Source organism: Sorghum bicolor, chromosome 2 (assembly GCF_000003195.3).
Source record: "Sorghum bicolor cultivar BTx623 chromosome 2, Sorghum_bicolor_NCBIv3, whole genome shotgun sequence".
Lineage (NCBI taxonomy): Eukaryota > Viridiplantae > Streptophyta > Magnoliopsida > Poales > Poaceae > Sorghum > Sorghum bicolor.
In genome coordinates, this window is record NC_012871.2 from 806,788 (window position 1) to 824,771 (window position 17,984).

The window sequence follows — 17,984 nt, forward strand, 5'->3', positions numbered from 1 at the left end:
AATAATCGATTGGTTCTAAAAAAAATTATAAAAAGCCGAGCATTTCAGTTCTCAATTATTTTTGGTTTGGTTCTAGTTTTGTTCGAGCTAACCGAATTTTTTTAGCAAAGGTTAATACAACAAATATATATATATATATATATGTTTTAAAGCAAATATAGACAACACCACCTCTGATTTAAATAATAATAAATGATAAGAGAACAATAGCAATATAGTAATATAAATACATAGTAATTTAGTATGAGACATCACACAAAAATTAAACTTTGCCTTACAAAATACTACTCTCTCCATCCTAAATTGTAAATCATTCTAAGAATGTTGGAGAGTTAAAGCATTTCAAATTTGATCAAAATTATAGAGAAAATTACAAAGATTCATAACATCAAATAAGTATAATATGAAAATCTAATTAACGAACAATGTAATGATACTAAGTTGACACCATAAATATTGTTATTTTACCAAATTTCATATAAATTTGGTCAAACTTGAGATAGTTTGACTCTCTAAGATTCTTAGAATGACTTATAGTTTGGCATAGAGGAAGTAGTAAGTAAAGTAAAATTTATAAATTCGGTTCTTTCGGCCGAATTGTTCTTGGTTATTTCGATTGCACGGTTGCAATTAATTATAACCACCGTGACCAGAGAGAGTGGAGACCTACGGCAAGCACATACATATATACATACAAGGTATACACCTACACAAACAGTACACCAGCCTACAATAGATCATCAAATGGTCAGTGTGATGTTGTTGGTCATGTGCAAATATATATAAAAAAATAATGATTTCATACTTGAAAAAATATTTTACCTTATTATGGAAAATTATTAATACTAGTAAGCAGCGCAGCAAGGGCCCATAGGTCTCTATTATAGGCTGTACTGTTGCATTCAGCACTAGGGATAAAAAAAGTAATTTCATGTACAGTACAAGTTAACTCCGTTAGACCACCAAACTAACGAAAAGGCCAAGAAATTAAACGAAATTCGAGAAGACCAAAAAATTAATCGAAATTTGTTTTAGAGCAAGGTAGGAAAGTTCAAACTAGATTTATGTATCTATCCAATGATACTAATTTTGTATCATAAATATTAATATTTTTTAATATATATTTAATTAAAGTTGTTTTTCGAAAAACAAAAACGATAAACATTTAGAGACGGAGAGAACAGTTAGCAGCAACAGCAAACTACTGCGACAGAAAACTACTGCCTACTGTTGTCTATTGCAGCCTGGTCTTAGTCTTTTACTGGTAGCGAGCTCCTTTCTTCCCCGGAAACTACACATGAATGGAATGAAGCTTAGTAGCTGTATATTATCAAGCACTATATGAACTAAAAAAAAAATGCTTAGCACAAGTACAGATACAACGTCAGCGAGCGGGACAATTAAACGAAACATAGGGTAACTGTTATACAGGCAAAAGAACAATTTAACAAAAGGAATAGCTTCATTCCCATTGAATCAGATCAGAAGCCGGAGCACAACCCGTTTGTCAGTTTTGCCAAAGCCCGATGGGAATTACAAACAGGACAGAGGCAGAGCAAGAAAAGGAGTGCTCCAAATTAATGGCATCTAAATAAAAAGCTATCTTCCTTTCCTTTCTGCTTCTATGTACCCTAAACGACTTTAAACCTAAAACTCAGCCCTAACTGAAGTCAGCTGCTATAGGTTTCCCTAGAATGTACAAAAGCACCAAGACCAGTCATCATCATACTTGGACTCTCTGCCTTGTCACACGGCCACCCCCACTGAAGTCGAGCATTCTTGGGCCCCCAGTCCAGTCATCATCATCAGCATCATCAGAATCGTCACCCCGTGCACCACCACGGGCTTTTGTAACACTCGGGGCAGCCGTTCTCCTGACTCTCGTCGTACTTCTTGGGGTTGGGTTCGCCGCACTTCTTGGAGTTGGGCGCTTCCTAGTCTGGACTGAAGGGATGAACACAGCAAAGTCCATGGAATCTTCGCGGAGCGCTGTCTTGAAATCCTGAGCATCATGTCCACCAAACCACATCGGCGTCAACCGTGAACAGGGTAGGATATATCTTTCAAACAAAAAAGAGAGTAGCACATGCCAGATACCAAACCATAAACTATACAGTTTTGTTTTGCCAAGGAATCTTAAGTTTACTATTTAGTACCTGGTAAACAGAAGCTACATCCTGCAGGCAGCTCGGCAGACTGATGTTAGTGTTGCCAATATTAAAAGGAACATTCTGCCTGGAGAATGCTTCTCCAGATTTAGGAGGCTCCTTTAGAGAAAATGCCTGCATTAAAACACAAACAGACCATGTCTCATGTAAATGCACCAATAATAGCAGTACCAATCTCCAAACAAAGAGGAAACCATACCTGACAGCGGGCATCATCTAAACTATAAACAACTTTCAAATGTCTCTTCAATTTCAGTAGTAGCTGGAGGGCTATTGCATCATGGCAATCTCCCTGGGAAAAATAAAAGAAAAAAAGATAGTGAAAATTATAAGATGAAAAAGGTTTGAGGGGCAGCAGCCTCCCTGATGGATCAATTGAAATAGTGGACCCTACCACCCAGAACTTCTCTAACACACCTGAACTTTGGTCATGTCCACATCCACCTGCACTTTGGCCACGTCCACATCCACCTGCACTTTGGCCATGTCCACGTTAGAAGTACTGCAAGGATTGTTGTCATTCACCCTTTCACGGACATATCCCACACTATCGTAATATCCGCCAGGCTCTTGCATGACAACATGACTCTCTCTTGGCAATGTTGGCACACCCGCCGTATCTTGCGGTTGAGACATAGAAGTCCACCTTTTCAAATTGCCCTCAACTCCTCCAGCTCTAAGGTGAATAACTCGATTTATATCATAGATCAAGTAAAGTGGTTCATCGGAGCATGTGAAAGGCAGGGAGGCAAGAACTTCAGCGCAGTAACTGCAATATGTAGACAAAATGACAGTCAATACCTCATCAAAGAATAGAGCGTCAACAAGTGTATTTTTACTTAAATTACTTACACAAGAAAGCTAACTGTGCTGCGACTCCGGCTATCAGACTCGAATTTCCGAACTATCGAGTGGACAAATTTGTTTCTGGAATTTCGATTTGAACGGATAAGACGGTATATTCTAGATATGCCAGGTTTGACAAATGCAATTGGATTTGATTTTATGTTTGCTGCCATCTTATGGTTGCTGACTATGGATTCAAAGAATTTAAATGACATTTGTAGTCCATCACCCAAGCGGCTTTCAAAAAATGAAGGGTACCTGCAAACAAATTTGAACTGATCAGATAGTGTTTTATTCCAAATATAATAAAACAAATAAGTATGGGAAGTTGGGCCAACTTACTTTTCATTCATATTCATCAGTAGATGATGAGCCAACTTCGAGTTCCCCTCCATTGGGTCCATTTCAAGTGCTATAAGGTGAGGAACGCAGGTAATAGGGTGAACTAAACCCTGGCGAAGTACAACTTCAACGATCTACAAGAAGAAGCATAACTTATTTCTATTGTAAAATGATAAGATGAAGTGTGAAATGAAATATAATGCCTGCTTAATTCACCTTAAGTGCACTCTGGCGAACTTGATCATTTGTATCCAAGCACCTATCAAGAATAGAACTCCAATACAACTGGATAATACCACCACATATGTTGGTGTCTCCAGCACCAGCAGCAACAGGCACTTCACTTCCGCCATTTATTTCACACTGTACAGGAGGTTTCGCAGTACTCTCAGCAGTAAGTTGGCTTTCAGCATCTCTGAGATACTCATATAGGTTTTGAAGTCCTTGAATCTGAACAGGTGGATTAATTTACTCAAATTTTCAAACAGAAAATAACTACCAAAAGAAGATGCAATTACAAAATGACATACCTTTAATCTATAATCAACCCCAGAAGATAGTGCTGTCTCTATGAGTTTCAACATATCCCTTTGTAGCATAAATTCAGGCTTCGCAATAAGTATGTACCCCAAAGTCTGAATGTACAAGGGGAAATTGGCATCTTATAGGGAACAGTTCATACAAAAATAAAATAAAATAAAATAAAATTTGCAACCCTGTAACAACCAAAGCAACAGCTATGTACGGAGTAGACAGGTGACTTGCTATGCATTGTCATCTATGCTAGCTCAAGTTGCTATGGGTCTCAAATAAATAATGTCACAAGTTCAAAACTTTAACTTGACTAATCACCATGCACAGCACAGATATCAGGAGATTGTAAACAAGATCCAAAGTGAGCAGCCACTCACAGAGAATCACACAATAAACTACAGCTAGGCACAGATGATCCCACCCATTACCAAGCGGATATTTTGTCTTAATGAATTACAAGTGGTCACACACACCTGCAAAGCTCGAACCTTCAAGCTGAAGTCATCCCTGAGAAGATATTTTCTCTGGAGCAAGTTGATAATCTTGGGAAAATCTAGCTGATTCTCAGATGTTAGCATCAATTGATAACCATACCGAAGGAGGAGTCCAAGACAAAACAGTGATCGACCCAACAGCTGAGTTCCAGAATGAATACAATCAGATAAACATAGCAAAGCTGCATGTTTGAAACACAGAGAGAGATCGCAAGCATACAGAGCTTGGTAGAGAGAGAAACAGTGATTTTCATGCCCAATACATATACAAGATAAATAATAAATGTACTTCTACAGTTTTCATCAATTGCACATAGTAGATAAATGGAATAATTATAGGCCTCATATTCTCATAATACAAAAAAAATACTATGTGAAAATAAGTTTCATTTTTACCATATATTTACGTAAGATTGCAGCTCACTCAATGAATCAAAAAATGGAATACCTGACTATCTGAATTAGCTCCAGACAGATGCTTGTAGAAAATATTAACAAGGTTTTCCAGTAATCCTGGACCTCTACCTGCTGACTTGCTCAGAGCACAAAGGCACCTGTAAAAAGGCAAGAGAGAAATAAACAAGAATGTTTCAAGGCAAGTCTGGCAAGAATGCAAGATGATCAGAGAAAAAAAAACACATGAGTTCAATGATCAATGATAGAATCAACTGATGCTGCTAAAACTGCATCTAGAACTAATTACCACAAGATCAGTCCCCCCCAATACAGGAATAATGATTAATATACGAATAAGATATTCAATAACTAACTAGTAACTATGCTTAAATGTTTGCAAATGCTCAACATAATGACATATAGACACCATAGTTAACACTGCATTAGTTTTCTTTGAAACTTTCCGCAATTTGTTGCTCATTTTTAGCTTAGATAGAAATATGACAAGCCTATCCTGATAGTGATCACTGATCAATTACTTATTTCAAAAGAGAAAATATTGTTTTTAGGAAAAACTTAGATAAGAAATATGGAAGTTGTTAAGACTTAAGAGAGAGTAGGGAGATGAAATAACAAGTTAAGTGATGCTGCAGAAGCATACATAAAAAGTATACAAATAATTTTTAAAAAAATCAGAACGATAAATACCATCTAAATTACATCAATACCATATGAACTCATGAAATGTTTCTCAACTCCAAATAGAACATAGGGAGAAACAATGCTTATCAAACAATAATTAGGGAGGGAAGGGGGGAATGCATTTACTTGATACAAGCATGTACAACTGTCAAATACGAATGGCGAACTATCATATTTTTCAGATCCTTCTCAAGTTCTTCAACAACATTTTGTGGCGGCTTCCTTATGAGTGGAAGAACAGCATCAATCACAAAAATAATACTTTCAAGCAACTGGGCAGCTGATTTATTGTCAACCTGTAGATATAAATGATCAGGAGCAAATGGAATTGTATTGGTAGGGGAGAAATAAATGACAAACTATGATTGATAATCATAGACATTAATGAACTTGCATTCAGTTCCAAATAAGATAGCTCAGATATGTAGTTGTGCACAGAACTAACTGAAATTATTAAATTTACTTTTGCTGTAATTTGACTGTAGCAGCAAAGTACTATACAAACTCACACTGCACAAATGTTTTGTTGATCACAATCACATCAACAAGAATATAGCTACTTCACAAAAATAATCAAAACTTTAGCTCAGTTGTTTACAGTATATGTGTAGTCAAAAACCAACCACAAAACACCAGAATTTTCGAACATATAGGCATATAGGTTCATGTCTACAGCACAATTAGGAGAGGAGCGTGATAAACAGTATGATGTATGAATGTGCATCAATGAAACCCTAGGTTGTCATAAATAAAGCGACAATAGTGTTCTTGCCCCTGTTTTTTTGAAAGCAATGGCAGGAGCTCTGCCTTTCGATTAACATGAGAAAAAGAGTTTGTGTACAAGCAAAACAGGTTGGCAATCAGGCCACTGAAGCAAAAACACACACAGAGGAACACCCTCTAAAAGCTAGGCATGAGTGAAAGCTCTCTTTCTTTGCTCGATGTCGGTGTTCTTTGCCACCTGCTGGGTGAGATTTAATTTTTTATTCATGCTCTTTCAGACTTCTAAAATTATTTTTTTTGTCAAAGTTTGCTCAAATTTGAAATGTATGCATATTTTGTCGAGATTCGTCATCAAAATTGTTTTATTATCTATAAAATGCTCTAAATGTCATTTTTAGAGGCAAAATGACATAGTAATCAAAGTAGGGGCAATTCGTATGAACCAACTAGTCTTTTAATAGCTGAGTTGACACTGTCAATTGGACTTCATGGAATAGGGGTAAACGCTGCCTTCAGTTCAAAAAAACAGGGGTGAAATCATAAAGTTAGCAAAATGAGGGTAATAATTGGGATTGACAACAGGGGCAAGAACACAAGGACCTCTATTCTGATAGGAGATGACAACCTAAACTTCGACTGATGCAATCCATGCTCACCTGAATATTAAGGTATGGTTGTAGTGTCACAACAAACTTAGAAGGATCAGTTACTGGAATGCATAGTGTGGGATCAACAATACAAAATGCTTGCAAGGCAACAATATAAGGAAGTGCATGGATTTCCATCTCATTAGCAGCTCCCTCCTCAACCTTCAAGAAAGAGATGTGCGGGAATTAATCTCAAATTATCAATTACACAAACTATTCACTATCAGATTGGGTTAGAGAGTACCTGCAATACTCTTTCTAATAAGCGTTTGCATATCAATTCACAACGCTTCCGAATTGATGCCACCATGGATGAGTTAATCCCTGCAGCCTTGGTTGACTGAGGGAGGAAATCAAGAGTCAAGTTACGTTTTATGATGGTAATCAGGGGTTGGTGATTGGGCATCTTCCTCAACATGTCAACAATTTGCTCAGTCTTTTTAGCTATCTCCATTGGAACTGAACTTCCATCAGCAACCAAGTGCTTATGACTCCCAGTTGGTTCTTCAAACCATAGCTCATAAAATGTTTTACATACAAGATCCTACAGAAGTAATGAAGATAGTTTAAGTTAACTGAATTGGTAATCGAAAGAAACATAAATACTGCAGGCTCAACAATGTTGCATGTTCTTCTGTAATCTGTAATATCATAAACTATGTTCAGTGTTATCCAATATGGCAATATGGCATCAAGGAGAAACCACAAAAACAATTGACCAGACTAATAGTGTGCACCTTCAAGATTGGTGTCATAAATTATGTGCATTAACAACTTCCTCTTTCCTTTTGTATATTATCTAAATTTCCCAGATGAGGATATTTTGTTATTTGGAAAAGCAAAAGATGCAAGGGAGTTTCCCAATTAACATGTAAATATTTTAAGTAACTACACTATCTTCACTAACGCCTGAGAGCAAATATTTAAGCACACACCTAAGAATCAACCTATTGCAAAATAAAATTCAAACAATAGGCAATGAAAGAAAACAAAACGTTTGCAATCACATATGAATCTACTAAGATAATATATTTTCATGACATCAGTCAATTGTTTTTCATATCAGGCTATCAGCTCACCTGTACACTGGACTCCTCATCATTAACACGAGAAATTATCTCCACAAAGGCATGAGTTGTGTCTGTGTTCGGATTTGAAGCACAAAGATCCCTTATAATTTTGATTGCACGCTTGCGAACGCTGACTCCAGTGTCCTTTATTCGCTCAGCAACTTTTTCTATATACTGTGATGGGAAGATGCATAGTAAACCATATCGATGCCCACAGATATGTCATAAGGTAACTTGATATGTCACATGTCTACTGACCTTCAGGCCCACATCAGGATGTGAAGCAATATGCCTCCCAACAAGTTCAAGGGCAGCTTCACGAACAGAAATAGCCGAATCACAAAACCTCCCTTCAACAGCAGATTGGACACGTTTGTCACCCAAGACCTCAGGGTCAGCTTCAACTATACTGCTGACCTACAGAGAAGTTTAAGTCCTAGATACTGATGAATGACGTCTAAATGAGAAAGATGCAAAACATATAGTTTCATGGGTTACACAAATACTTTCATAGGTTACACATGTACTCACCGCACGTAAGGCTTTTGCTCTTATTACAGGAGAATTTTCTCTCAAGCTAGCCTGAAAAGCATTGGGAATTAACTCTAGAACATATAGATTAAACTAAAGTATCTGGAAGCAACCACATACCAAAAGAAGGGCAAGAATTTTATCAAAACCCCTACAAAATGAGTTCTTCTGACCAAGTGCCAAGCAAATTTTCTTTGCTGAATCTCTGGAAATTGCCAGACCATTGCCAGAATCTCGCAGAATCTCCTTGGATTTTAATCTAGCGAGATAGTAGATAATCTCCTGAGAATGTTGGTCCTCTTTGTTCCAGATGCACAGATAGAACCTGCATACAAAGTGGTTATAATTCTCCAAAGAAACTTGCACAACGAAACATTCCATGCAACATACCATCGAGTAAACAGGTTCCCATCATCTTGTGGACCAGCTTCTTGGAGATAACTCAGTAGTATTTGTCGAACAATATCCACTGCTGGCACCTCAGCTGATTTAGCAGATTTCTTACTAGCAGAGGCAGCAGTTTTTTTGCCATTTTCTTTAATTTGTGACTGGCAGTATGACTGTAGCACATTGAGCTGTTGTTTGCAAAAACACAAGGGGCAGACACTATCACGCTGTAAGTTATCCTGACTACCAGCCCCCATACAATCTGAATGGAAACATCTTCCGCATTCATTACAGGCTATATTTATACCTCTTCCACCAAGACAAACACAGCACTTGTTTTTCAAGATTTTTGAACCATCACTACCTGCATCAGTGAGATCTTGCAATATCCAAAGCTTCTCCTCACTACAGATGACAGAATCACGCTTCAGTCTTGATGCAATACCACCAAGAAGATCAATAGCAAAGCACCGAGCATTAGTATCCTTAGATTTCAATCCAGCATTCTGAAGCAGCAACACACAGAGAACCTGTACATATATAAAACAGTATTTGAGGACCCTGCAATACACTTAACAAAGTAATTAAACCAGTAATATTAAGGGTGTGATTGCTTAGATGGCCCAGCATGGCCTGAAGGTGGATCGTAACCATGCCGAGCATGACCAGCCTGTGGGCATGCAAGCAGGCTTGTTTGGTTTGCTTGCTTCACTCGGGCCAGGGTAGATTGGGTAGTTGATTGGTTGCTTGAATGTGGGCCAGCTTTAGCTACCAATTACCTACCTACACTTGCAGGCTGCACCGCACCAACCAGGCCCACATGAAACAGATTTCAATCTAGTTTCCGCAGAGCCAGGCCCATATACGCCTCGTACACCCTCCCCCACCCACCCATACACCAAGGCATCCCCCGGCCAACCAAACATCCCTATCCTACATCACGGTAGCCAGGCTGGGCTGGATTCACCCAACCAATCATGCCCTAAGTTTCAAGAATCAGTAATACTAATGCCGGCTCATGCCTATATTTAAGGTCACAGATATAGCAACAGCACTAATGAGCAAAGTTACCTCAAGAATAGAAGCAGCAGCTGGATACTCCGGCAAGTTTAGTATCGTTAGGAAATCCTGAACAAGATTATCTATTATTCCTTTGGTTTCCGACATATCTTGAGATTTAGCAGAAGTAAAACGTTGAAGGACATCAGTCCAAAAACGGCAACAAGCATCTGTTGCCACTTCATGGCATTTAATTGGATAATAATCAGCATCACTGGAGGCATCAACGATACTGGTCCAATCAACTGTTCCTTTTAATCTATCGGGAACAATTGCACTAAACTGAACCAGGTGAACTAACAGTGCTGTTATCATCTGGATTTGCTTTTGGTCTTCATCTGCTAGATGGTAGGTTCTAACGGCATTTTTGGAAAACTGCAACTTGCGAAGAAGGTGAAGTGTTTCATCAACCAAGTAACTCCTGTGCTGTGTGTATGATGAAAACACCTGTGCAAGGATTTGAATGTGAGCAAATTCTTTGAAAACTGAATGTGCAGAAAAAAATTGAGCAAATAGGCAGAAAATTACCATACAAATCACCCCAATCGCTTTCAATTGTAATAGCTCCATATTATCCACCAAGAATGTAGTAAAGCATGTTTTCGCTAACTGCAGAATACAACTATCTGACAAGCGAACTGTTGTGAGCAGTTCCTTAAGAAAGCCCAATATCAAGCATAGTTTCTGCATAGCAGAATAAACAGAAGCAGAAACTCTGACACAGAAAAAGAAAGTAGAATAGTATTAGTGCCCAGTAGTGCCCCAAACCAGAAACAACAAAATATTTTAAGTGCATTGATCATGTACCTGTTTGAAGATTTCCTCATGCTCAAATTAGTAGCAGTACGTCTCCTTTTGCTAACTTGTACATTTTCCAAATCATCTTCGTCATCATCTCCTAGTTGAACAAAAGAGAAAGTATATATATATATATATATATATATATATATATATATATATATATATATATATATATATATATATATATATATATGAAAAATGTGTGATGTACAAGTTGATTCCAAAAGGCAAGTTTATTCATCACTAGTGATCATCATAGCTACTCCATCCGTCCTGAAATATAAGGGTAGGTTTGTCCTAAGTCAAACTATCCTGAGTTTGACCAAGTTTATAGAGAAGAGTTCTGGCATCTACACATCAAAGAGGTAAACTATGAAACTGCATTTAACAAGGTTACAAAAGGAACTTGGCGCTCTCTAGGTGGTGACCCACCCAGGCGCACCTAGGTGAGCCTAGGCATTTTCTAGGCGTTAGTGTATACACACATATATGTTTTAAAAAGAAAAGGAAATAAGAGATAAGTGGACTTTATTGAAGAGAAAGTCCTGTTACGCACCGACAAAGCTGGCCAAAAGAAGCCCAACAGCAGTATTTTCAGCCCAAGTCCAACACATTCATATATATAGTGTGTAACCCTAACAGCCAATGCTTCTCTCCCATCCCCAGCCGCCAGTCGCTGCTCATCCGCCTCTCTTCCCGACACTTCTCTTCTCTCGCCCGATGCTACCCTCCCGAAGTCCTGAACTCCCACTGCTTCTACACCGAAGTCCCGCCCAATGGTTCTACTGCCTCCGACGGCGGCAGCTCTTCCCCTCACCCTTCCTTCTCCTCCCCCATGGCGGTGCTGGCTTGCTCCCATCCCGCTGCTGCTGCCTGCTGCATCTCGTTTTCTTCCTCCTCCTCCCCGACCGGCGACCTCTGCCCGACGTCCCTTCCAACCCCAACACCGCCAACATCCCTGCCTTAGGTGGATCTGCGCGCATACCGCCGCCGACAGGCTGACGCTGCCTAGGGTACCGCCTACCCCCCCCCCCCCCCCCCCCCCCGCCCCGGGGCAAGGCAGTACCCCTCCACCCAGCCGCAGAGGCGTGCCTAGGCGAGCGAGGAAGAGCACCTTTTTGAACACTGACATTTAATAATATTTCTAACGATGCTAATTTGATGTCGTAAATATTATTTTCCTTTTCGATAAACTTTTTCATACTTAGGAGTTAGGACAACTCGAAATCTCTTTTTATCTCAGGACAGAGGGAGTAGCGCTAAATTATTGCAGAAAGGTTGGTTGGGCTCAAGCATAATAAAAGCTCGTCACTCATGAAGTGCTGCAAAAAGGCATAATAAAACAGAGAATTGCATGTAACCAACTTAGAAAGGAATGTGGCTCGACAATCATGAAAAGCCAAAGGCAGAAATATCAGTTTAGCAATGCAAGGCTCGCACACAATTTGCAAAGAACCTGCAATGTGGTGCAAGGGTGGAAAGGTTTAACGGAGCTTAGTGGCTCTGATCCTAGTTTGTGATTTTTCTACCCGCTCTGCAGTGTCCATGTTTCAACTGTTTGTTTGTGTACAAGTATACCCTGTCGAGTGGTTATGATCTACCCGTGTACTTACATTTTTTTTTGTTACTCAAATAATGCAATGATATGCAGCTCTCCTACATATTCAAGGGGAAACTAGAAATTTCAGCATGCACTTTGATATTACCATTGTTTGCAACATTTTCAGCTGGTTTGTAGAGAGCTCGGAAGGTTGGGTTACTTGCTGCCATACAATCTGTGATCTGATGCCTTGAGAAATCAATAATTCGCTCAATAAGCTGTTTTTCAGGGGGGGCAAAGATGGAAAGAGTCAGCAACCATAACAATACCATTTCACAACAAGCTGAGAAAGGAATTCAGTGTGGGCATACTTCTTCTCGATACAGTTGCTTTGGCATATCATGGTGGGTCATAATTGCCAACGCAGCATGACTGGACTCCAAAGCAGAGAAAACCAGAGGTTCAGCATCAACGGCATCAGACTGAAGGTATCCAAGCACTTGTTAGTTGCTAAGTTATAACATGCAAGAAATTTACTAAATCATAACTGAAACAGAATAAGATCAAATTAAATGCAAATTTGGAAAACGTAAACTGCTATGATATGGTAAGTAACTCACATTTTCCTTCACATCTATCGATAAACCTTGAGAACATCGAATCTGACGATCAATCACATCTAATAACCTTGTAACTGTATCCATAGGAACCTCATGCAATATCCTTTTGGATCGAACAGATGTAATTTCATTCACAAGAACCTTAACATCATTAAGTGGGATTGACAACCAGTCACCGCCATCTCCATCATCGGGAATTTCGGCTTTTCCACAGAAATCCTCCACCACCTCACAGAAGTTAGCAATAACTTCTAAAAAGCGTAATTATAACCATAGTCAGTAGAATTTGGAGAAAAAAAGTAAAGGGAAGCTACATTGGCAGGATATACAAATCAATAGAAACAAACCTTGACTATTAGGAATGCTGGGGGCAGAACTTAAAACAGAATTGTTAATTTCTTTCTTCCTTACTTTTGGCTTCTTTGAAGCAACTGAATCTGGGGTCAGTTCATTCTACAACAGAAAGCCCCTTAGCACAAGGAAAGGAATTGACATCGATAAGAAACTGGTGCTATCTAACTTACACGAAAATGCTCTCTATGTGAGTCAATTTCATCCTGAGGAAATGCAGATTCATTTCGTGTTTTGCTAGGATGCTCAAAGTGCTTTTCACGTTCTTGATTTTGATATCCTGGGCCTCCAAATGGACCTGAAAAACTTGACCAATGTAATAAAAAAATTACATATGGCAAGATAAAAAAAAGGTCTTACAAAATCAAAAGCATTTGCAGCTCCATAGAAATGCTTTGCCATCATCAAACAGAAGCTGTTTTGACTTGTATTATTTAAACATGAAAAATTATTACCCCATCGATAATGTTATTAGACCATAGGACTAGCAGACAGATACTCAACCAGCAAGCACACTACCACAATGGTTTTGGGTTTGATAGCTTGGCATGATAAAAAGTAGGATAGAGAGCAGCAATAACAAATCTGCACAATATTGCCAAGATACAAAATGCCAAATAAGCAAATTTGCCATACCTTCTAGTCTGATAGAAGGAATTGAATTAAGTATTTAAGTTAGAAACATATTATACATCCTACAAAATTCGAAATCTGAATATTAAGAAGGTCATGAACTTGTTGTTTCCACAAAAAAAATATAGGCCACAACATAAAGCAAGTAATGAGAACATCACACACATTTAATATTGCATACACATAATGGTTGCACCCACAAACCACAAGGCTACAATAGAGTTGTTCCAAACTTCCTATTGTACCAACTAGAGCTTGATGTGTTCCTATAAACAGCACGCATATGACACAGTACAGCCGAAGGGTTGTATACAAAGCAAATTAACAGTACCAGCTGATCGTTGGTACAGTGCAATTTGCATTGGTGGATGCAGTAATAGAAGGAACAACTCATTTTAAAATAGGATGTATAGATCACGGGAAAGTAGCAATTTAGTCCTTCTAACTTCACTAATGGTTAGATTGGCCCTACCTGTCTATTGTAGCTAGGTCTCTTATGTGCAATTTGTTGCTTACTGATGATCCGGTAGATGATAAATTTTTTTTACGCAATGGTAGATGATACATTAGCAAGGCATGCCAAATTTTCGACAGCTGAACCAATGTTTCGGGAATCAGGACAGGGAATTGTGGGATAAAAAAGGAAACTTTAGACAATCCAGTCCCCATCAAATAGTCAACATAGAATGGAGATCTTATCTTACAGAGAAAATTAGCATCCAATTAGGCAGTGAAAGAACTACAAAAATTCAAGCATCCCAGATTTGAGAAACAAGCATGCTGAGATAGATCAAAAGAACTGCTAAAGAAAGAGAAGCTCGGTAGTTGGATGACAAGGCATAAGGTTTGTTTTAAAAAATGAAGCAAAAAAACGAGCTTCATTATTGGAAAGCCATTGCGAATTAATAATTAGGGCAAAATTTACTTTCTGCTTATTCTAATGACACTGCACACAAGCCATCGAGCCAGGTGCTGGCATCAACCACCATTCAAAGCTTTTAAATGCTTCAGAACCGTGGACAACCCCCGCCCCCCACCCAAAACACACACGCAAACACACACAAACAGAAAAAAACTCAGGTAGTCCAGCACACCCAGCAGCCCATGTAACGTCTGAGTGGCACAGCCAACCCACGTCCACCCCTGATTGTGAGTAAAGGGACCAACTGACAAAAACAACAACAACAAAAAATGTTTGATCAAAGTAGGGTGGCCAAATTTGTCAACACCATTAAATAAATATCCTTTAGTTCACCGGGAAAAAAATGAGTTGTATAGTGCAGTAAGGAATAAATGATGTGCATTTTTTTGCTGTGTGGTCTTCTAGTGGTACATCACTAATGCTATATATTGGGTACATGCACATTGAGCGGACAAAAATAAATTTTAAGCACTAAAAGTTACCTAATGATGGACCTAATGACAGAAAATGAACTATTATGCATTTGCTTAGTACCGTTTAGTAAAATGTAATCGGCGACCTCATTCTGAACATGAACAATTCCAGGACATGAGAGTACATAGGTGGTTGAGTGCCATCTGTGGCTGTGAGTTGTGACTGTAGTACTGTACACTAAAACTAAGCTGGAACTTGCAACTTGGTTTACAATATTAGAACTATCTATATTAGAATAATCCCACTGAACCCTGTTTCTCTGAACCAACCCAAGTAAGACACCAGAGTCCGCGACAGTCCAAGTCGGAATCGATATGTGTCAAATCCAGGCAACCCAGGTCATTTACTGAACTAATGATGGACACACACTTATGGCCTAGGAAACGCCCACGAGGTATGTTTTACCATAAACTGCACAAGTGCTCACTGTCCTGCTGTACATCATATTTAACGATCGTCATGCCCTCCATCCCAGTCTGTGGAACTAGAAACGCCTCAGTGCTGCTACACAAACGCCGGCAACGCAAAAGGCACAGCAGCAGCCAGAAAATCCTGTAAGCACCACCTCAATCGACAATCATACAATAATTGCAGAGATTGGCACAAGTTCAAAAGCCAGCTACTCGGGGGGGCATTTAATCCATGTGTTACGTGGCACACAGGTCATCTCCGTGCACTAGAACATCGAAAGCTGAGAAACATACGTAAAACTGGTTTCCCCGCTCCCGCCTTACACACAACAATACAGCGCAGCCACCTAGTTCGACAGGTGAGCATTGAAATATCAATTCCGTGTTACCAGACTGCATGGAACGAGACTGCGGCTTGTCGAAGCAAATGAAACCTTTCAAACAGCAGCAAGCCAGACACACACACATCAAACCATCAGGGAGGCAGTGGTAAGCAGCAGCAGCAGGATACAGCAACTTAAGAAATGTTCAGTCCATGGCAGGCCATTGCAAAGTACTGTTAACAAGGCTAGTCATACATACAGGAGCAGCAGCAGCAGCAGCAGCTGAAGCTGGGAACTGGACAGACTACAATGTTGACTCCAATGAGCAGAAAGCAGCTAGCTAGTAGTACAGTACCTAGTAGCTAGGCTGGTAGGGGGGGGCCTGGGAGTAACCCAAGGGAGGCTCAATTTGCAGAGCGTTTACCTTGCGAGGACGGCCCGGGCGCCTTGACCTTGAAGGCGTCGGGGTTGTGCTTGAGCACCTCCCTCCAGAGCCAGGAGCAGCGGCTGGGATCCACGTCGACGTTGTCCTCCGGGGTGAAGCCCCTGCGGAAGGAAGGAAGGAAGGAAGGAGGGTGGAGTTAGCAACGAGGGGGGGCGGGGAATGAGGAGGCGAGGAAGGGAAGGGAAAGGGGCGGCGCTCACAGGTGGGAGACGTCGGTGTCGGCGAGGATGCGGGCGATGTTGGCGGCCTGCATGATCATGTCCGGGCGGTCGGGCACGGCGAGCGGCTCGTCGTCGCGGAGCGCGTCGAAGCCGAGCTCCCGCGGGAGGTTGGGGAGCGGCAGCGACGGCAGGACCTCGGAGTGGACGGTGTTGGGCAGCCGGCACGCCCGCTCGAAGCCCGCCCTGCGCCCGCCCCCGCCCCCGCCGGCGCCGGCGCTGGCGCTGGCGCCGGGGTCCATGGGCGAAACCCTAGATGTGGTGGGAGGAGGAGGGCTCCAATCCGCAGCGGAATTCGCTCGTTGGGGTTGGGGAGGTGGAGGACGGCTTTGATTCGGCTCGATTTGGTTTGATTTGATTTCAGTTTCAATTTCAAGTGGAGGTGGGGATGATTATGAATGGGAAGTGCAGTAGGATTTATCTACTGCTGCTACAGTGAAGGCCGGAGGAGGAGGGTGTGAAAACGCACGTACTCCAGAGAAGAAGAAGAGGAGCCCCGATCCCTCCTTGCGAGGGAAGGAGGAGCGCGACGGCAACCGCTAGTGGACCCAAGTGTGGTGGATCTGACTCAACCAAATTTTAAAAGCCTTCCTGCGTGCTTCGAAATTGGCTGATTTTATCTGGGCCAGGTCGGTTTGGGCTGGGCCTAGGATTGGTGCATGAGATCGATTTTTTTTTTAAAAAAAAAAGTTCATTTTGTTTACCAATTACCTCGATTTGAAAAAAAAAATGAAATGAGGAGACTAAACAAGGAATTAACATTCTCATCATTAGAAGAATAAACATCGAACAGGCTCAGTGGCTTCGTATATGGGGAAACAAGTAACACCAAAGAAGATTGTGCACTGTAGACATAAAAAAAGAATAATATTTCTCCTGAAAAGCTGTAGGCATCTTCCAAAAACTAAATAAGATTCTAAGAAGGTACAATAGACATTACTACTGCAAAAGAGCAAAATTATCCTGACAAACACTATACTATCGATGAGATGTGATAATCATTTACTCTCCTATCTAATTTTGTTGACATTTACAAAACGTACATAGACAATTCTTCCAGAGCAGGATTAACTGAAGAAGAGGAAGCAGTGCTGTGTGACAAATTTGGTACCATAATATATTTGGCACCATTGTGTTGCTATTTTGATAGAAAATAGATCAAGCTTAAATAATATAAACATGATTACAATATTTTTGAACTTACGTTGTCGTAAGAGTAAAATTTACCAGCGGTCCACAAACTTATCCCAAGTTTTCATCTAGGTCCCGGTACTTTAAAATTGCATATTCAGCTCCCTAATCTTGTATGCAATTTAGCTCCATAAACTTGTCTCAAGTTCTCATCCCA

General features: G+C 40.2%; 1 protein-coding gene across 1 annotated transcript; it reads right to left on the minus strand.

Annotated features, from left to right (window-relative positions):
• Positions 1,378-17,156, minus strand: LOC8054523 (nipped-B-like protein B). Its single transcript, XM_002461283.2, has 28 exons — positions 16,619-17,156; positions 16,398-16,519; positions 13,385-13,509; positions 13,208-13,313; positions 12,861-13,111; positions 12,612-12,722; positions 12,407-12,518; positions 10,707-10,797; positions 10,428-10,614; positions 9,912-10,346; positions 8,844-9,370; positions 8,574-8,778; positions 8,454-8,504; positions 8,181-8,339; positions 7,932-8,096; positions 7,097-7,396; positions 6,862-7,014; positions 5,609-5,778; positions 4,833-4,938; positions 4,364-4,525; positions 3,887-3,991; positions 3,573-3,806; positions 3,357-3,490; positions 3,021-3,272; positions 2,586-2,937; positions 2,368-2,460; positions 2,157-2,282; positions 1,378-2,002 (listed from the first exon to the last, which is right to left on the minus strand). The coding sequence occupies exons 1-28, from the start codon at positions 16,876-16,878 to the stop codon at positions 1,724-1,726; spliced, it is 5,373 nt and encodes a 1,790-aa protein (XP_002461328.2). The 5' UTR covers positions 16,879-17,156; the 3' UTR covers positions 1,378-1,723.

What these genes read in the sequence shown, in the direction of transcription:
- LOC8054523 (XM_002461283.2), bottom strand. Translation starts at nt 16,878, where the DNA reads ATGGACCCCGGCGCCAGCGCCAGCGCCGGCGCCGGCGGGGGCGGGGGC. An exon ending in CTGCTGCTTCTATTCTTGAG is followed by an intron (nt 9,371 to 9,911) that starts GTAACTTTGCTC and finishes ATATATGTACAG; the next exon opens with GTTCTCTGTGTGTTGCTGCT. An exon ending in TATTAGAAAGAGTATTGCAG is followed by an intron (nt 7,015 to 7,096) that starts GTACTCTCTAAC and finishes TCTTTCTTGAAG; the next exon opens with GTTGAGGAGGGAGCTGCTAA.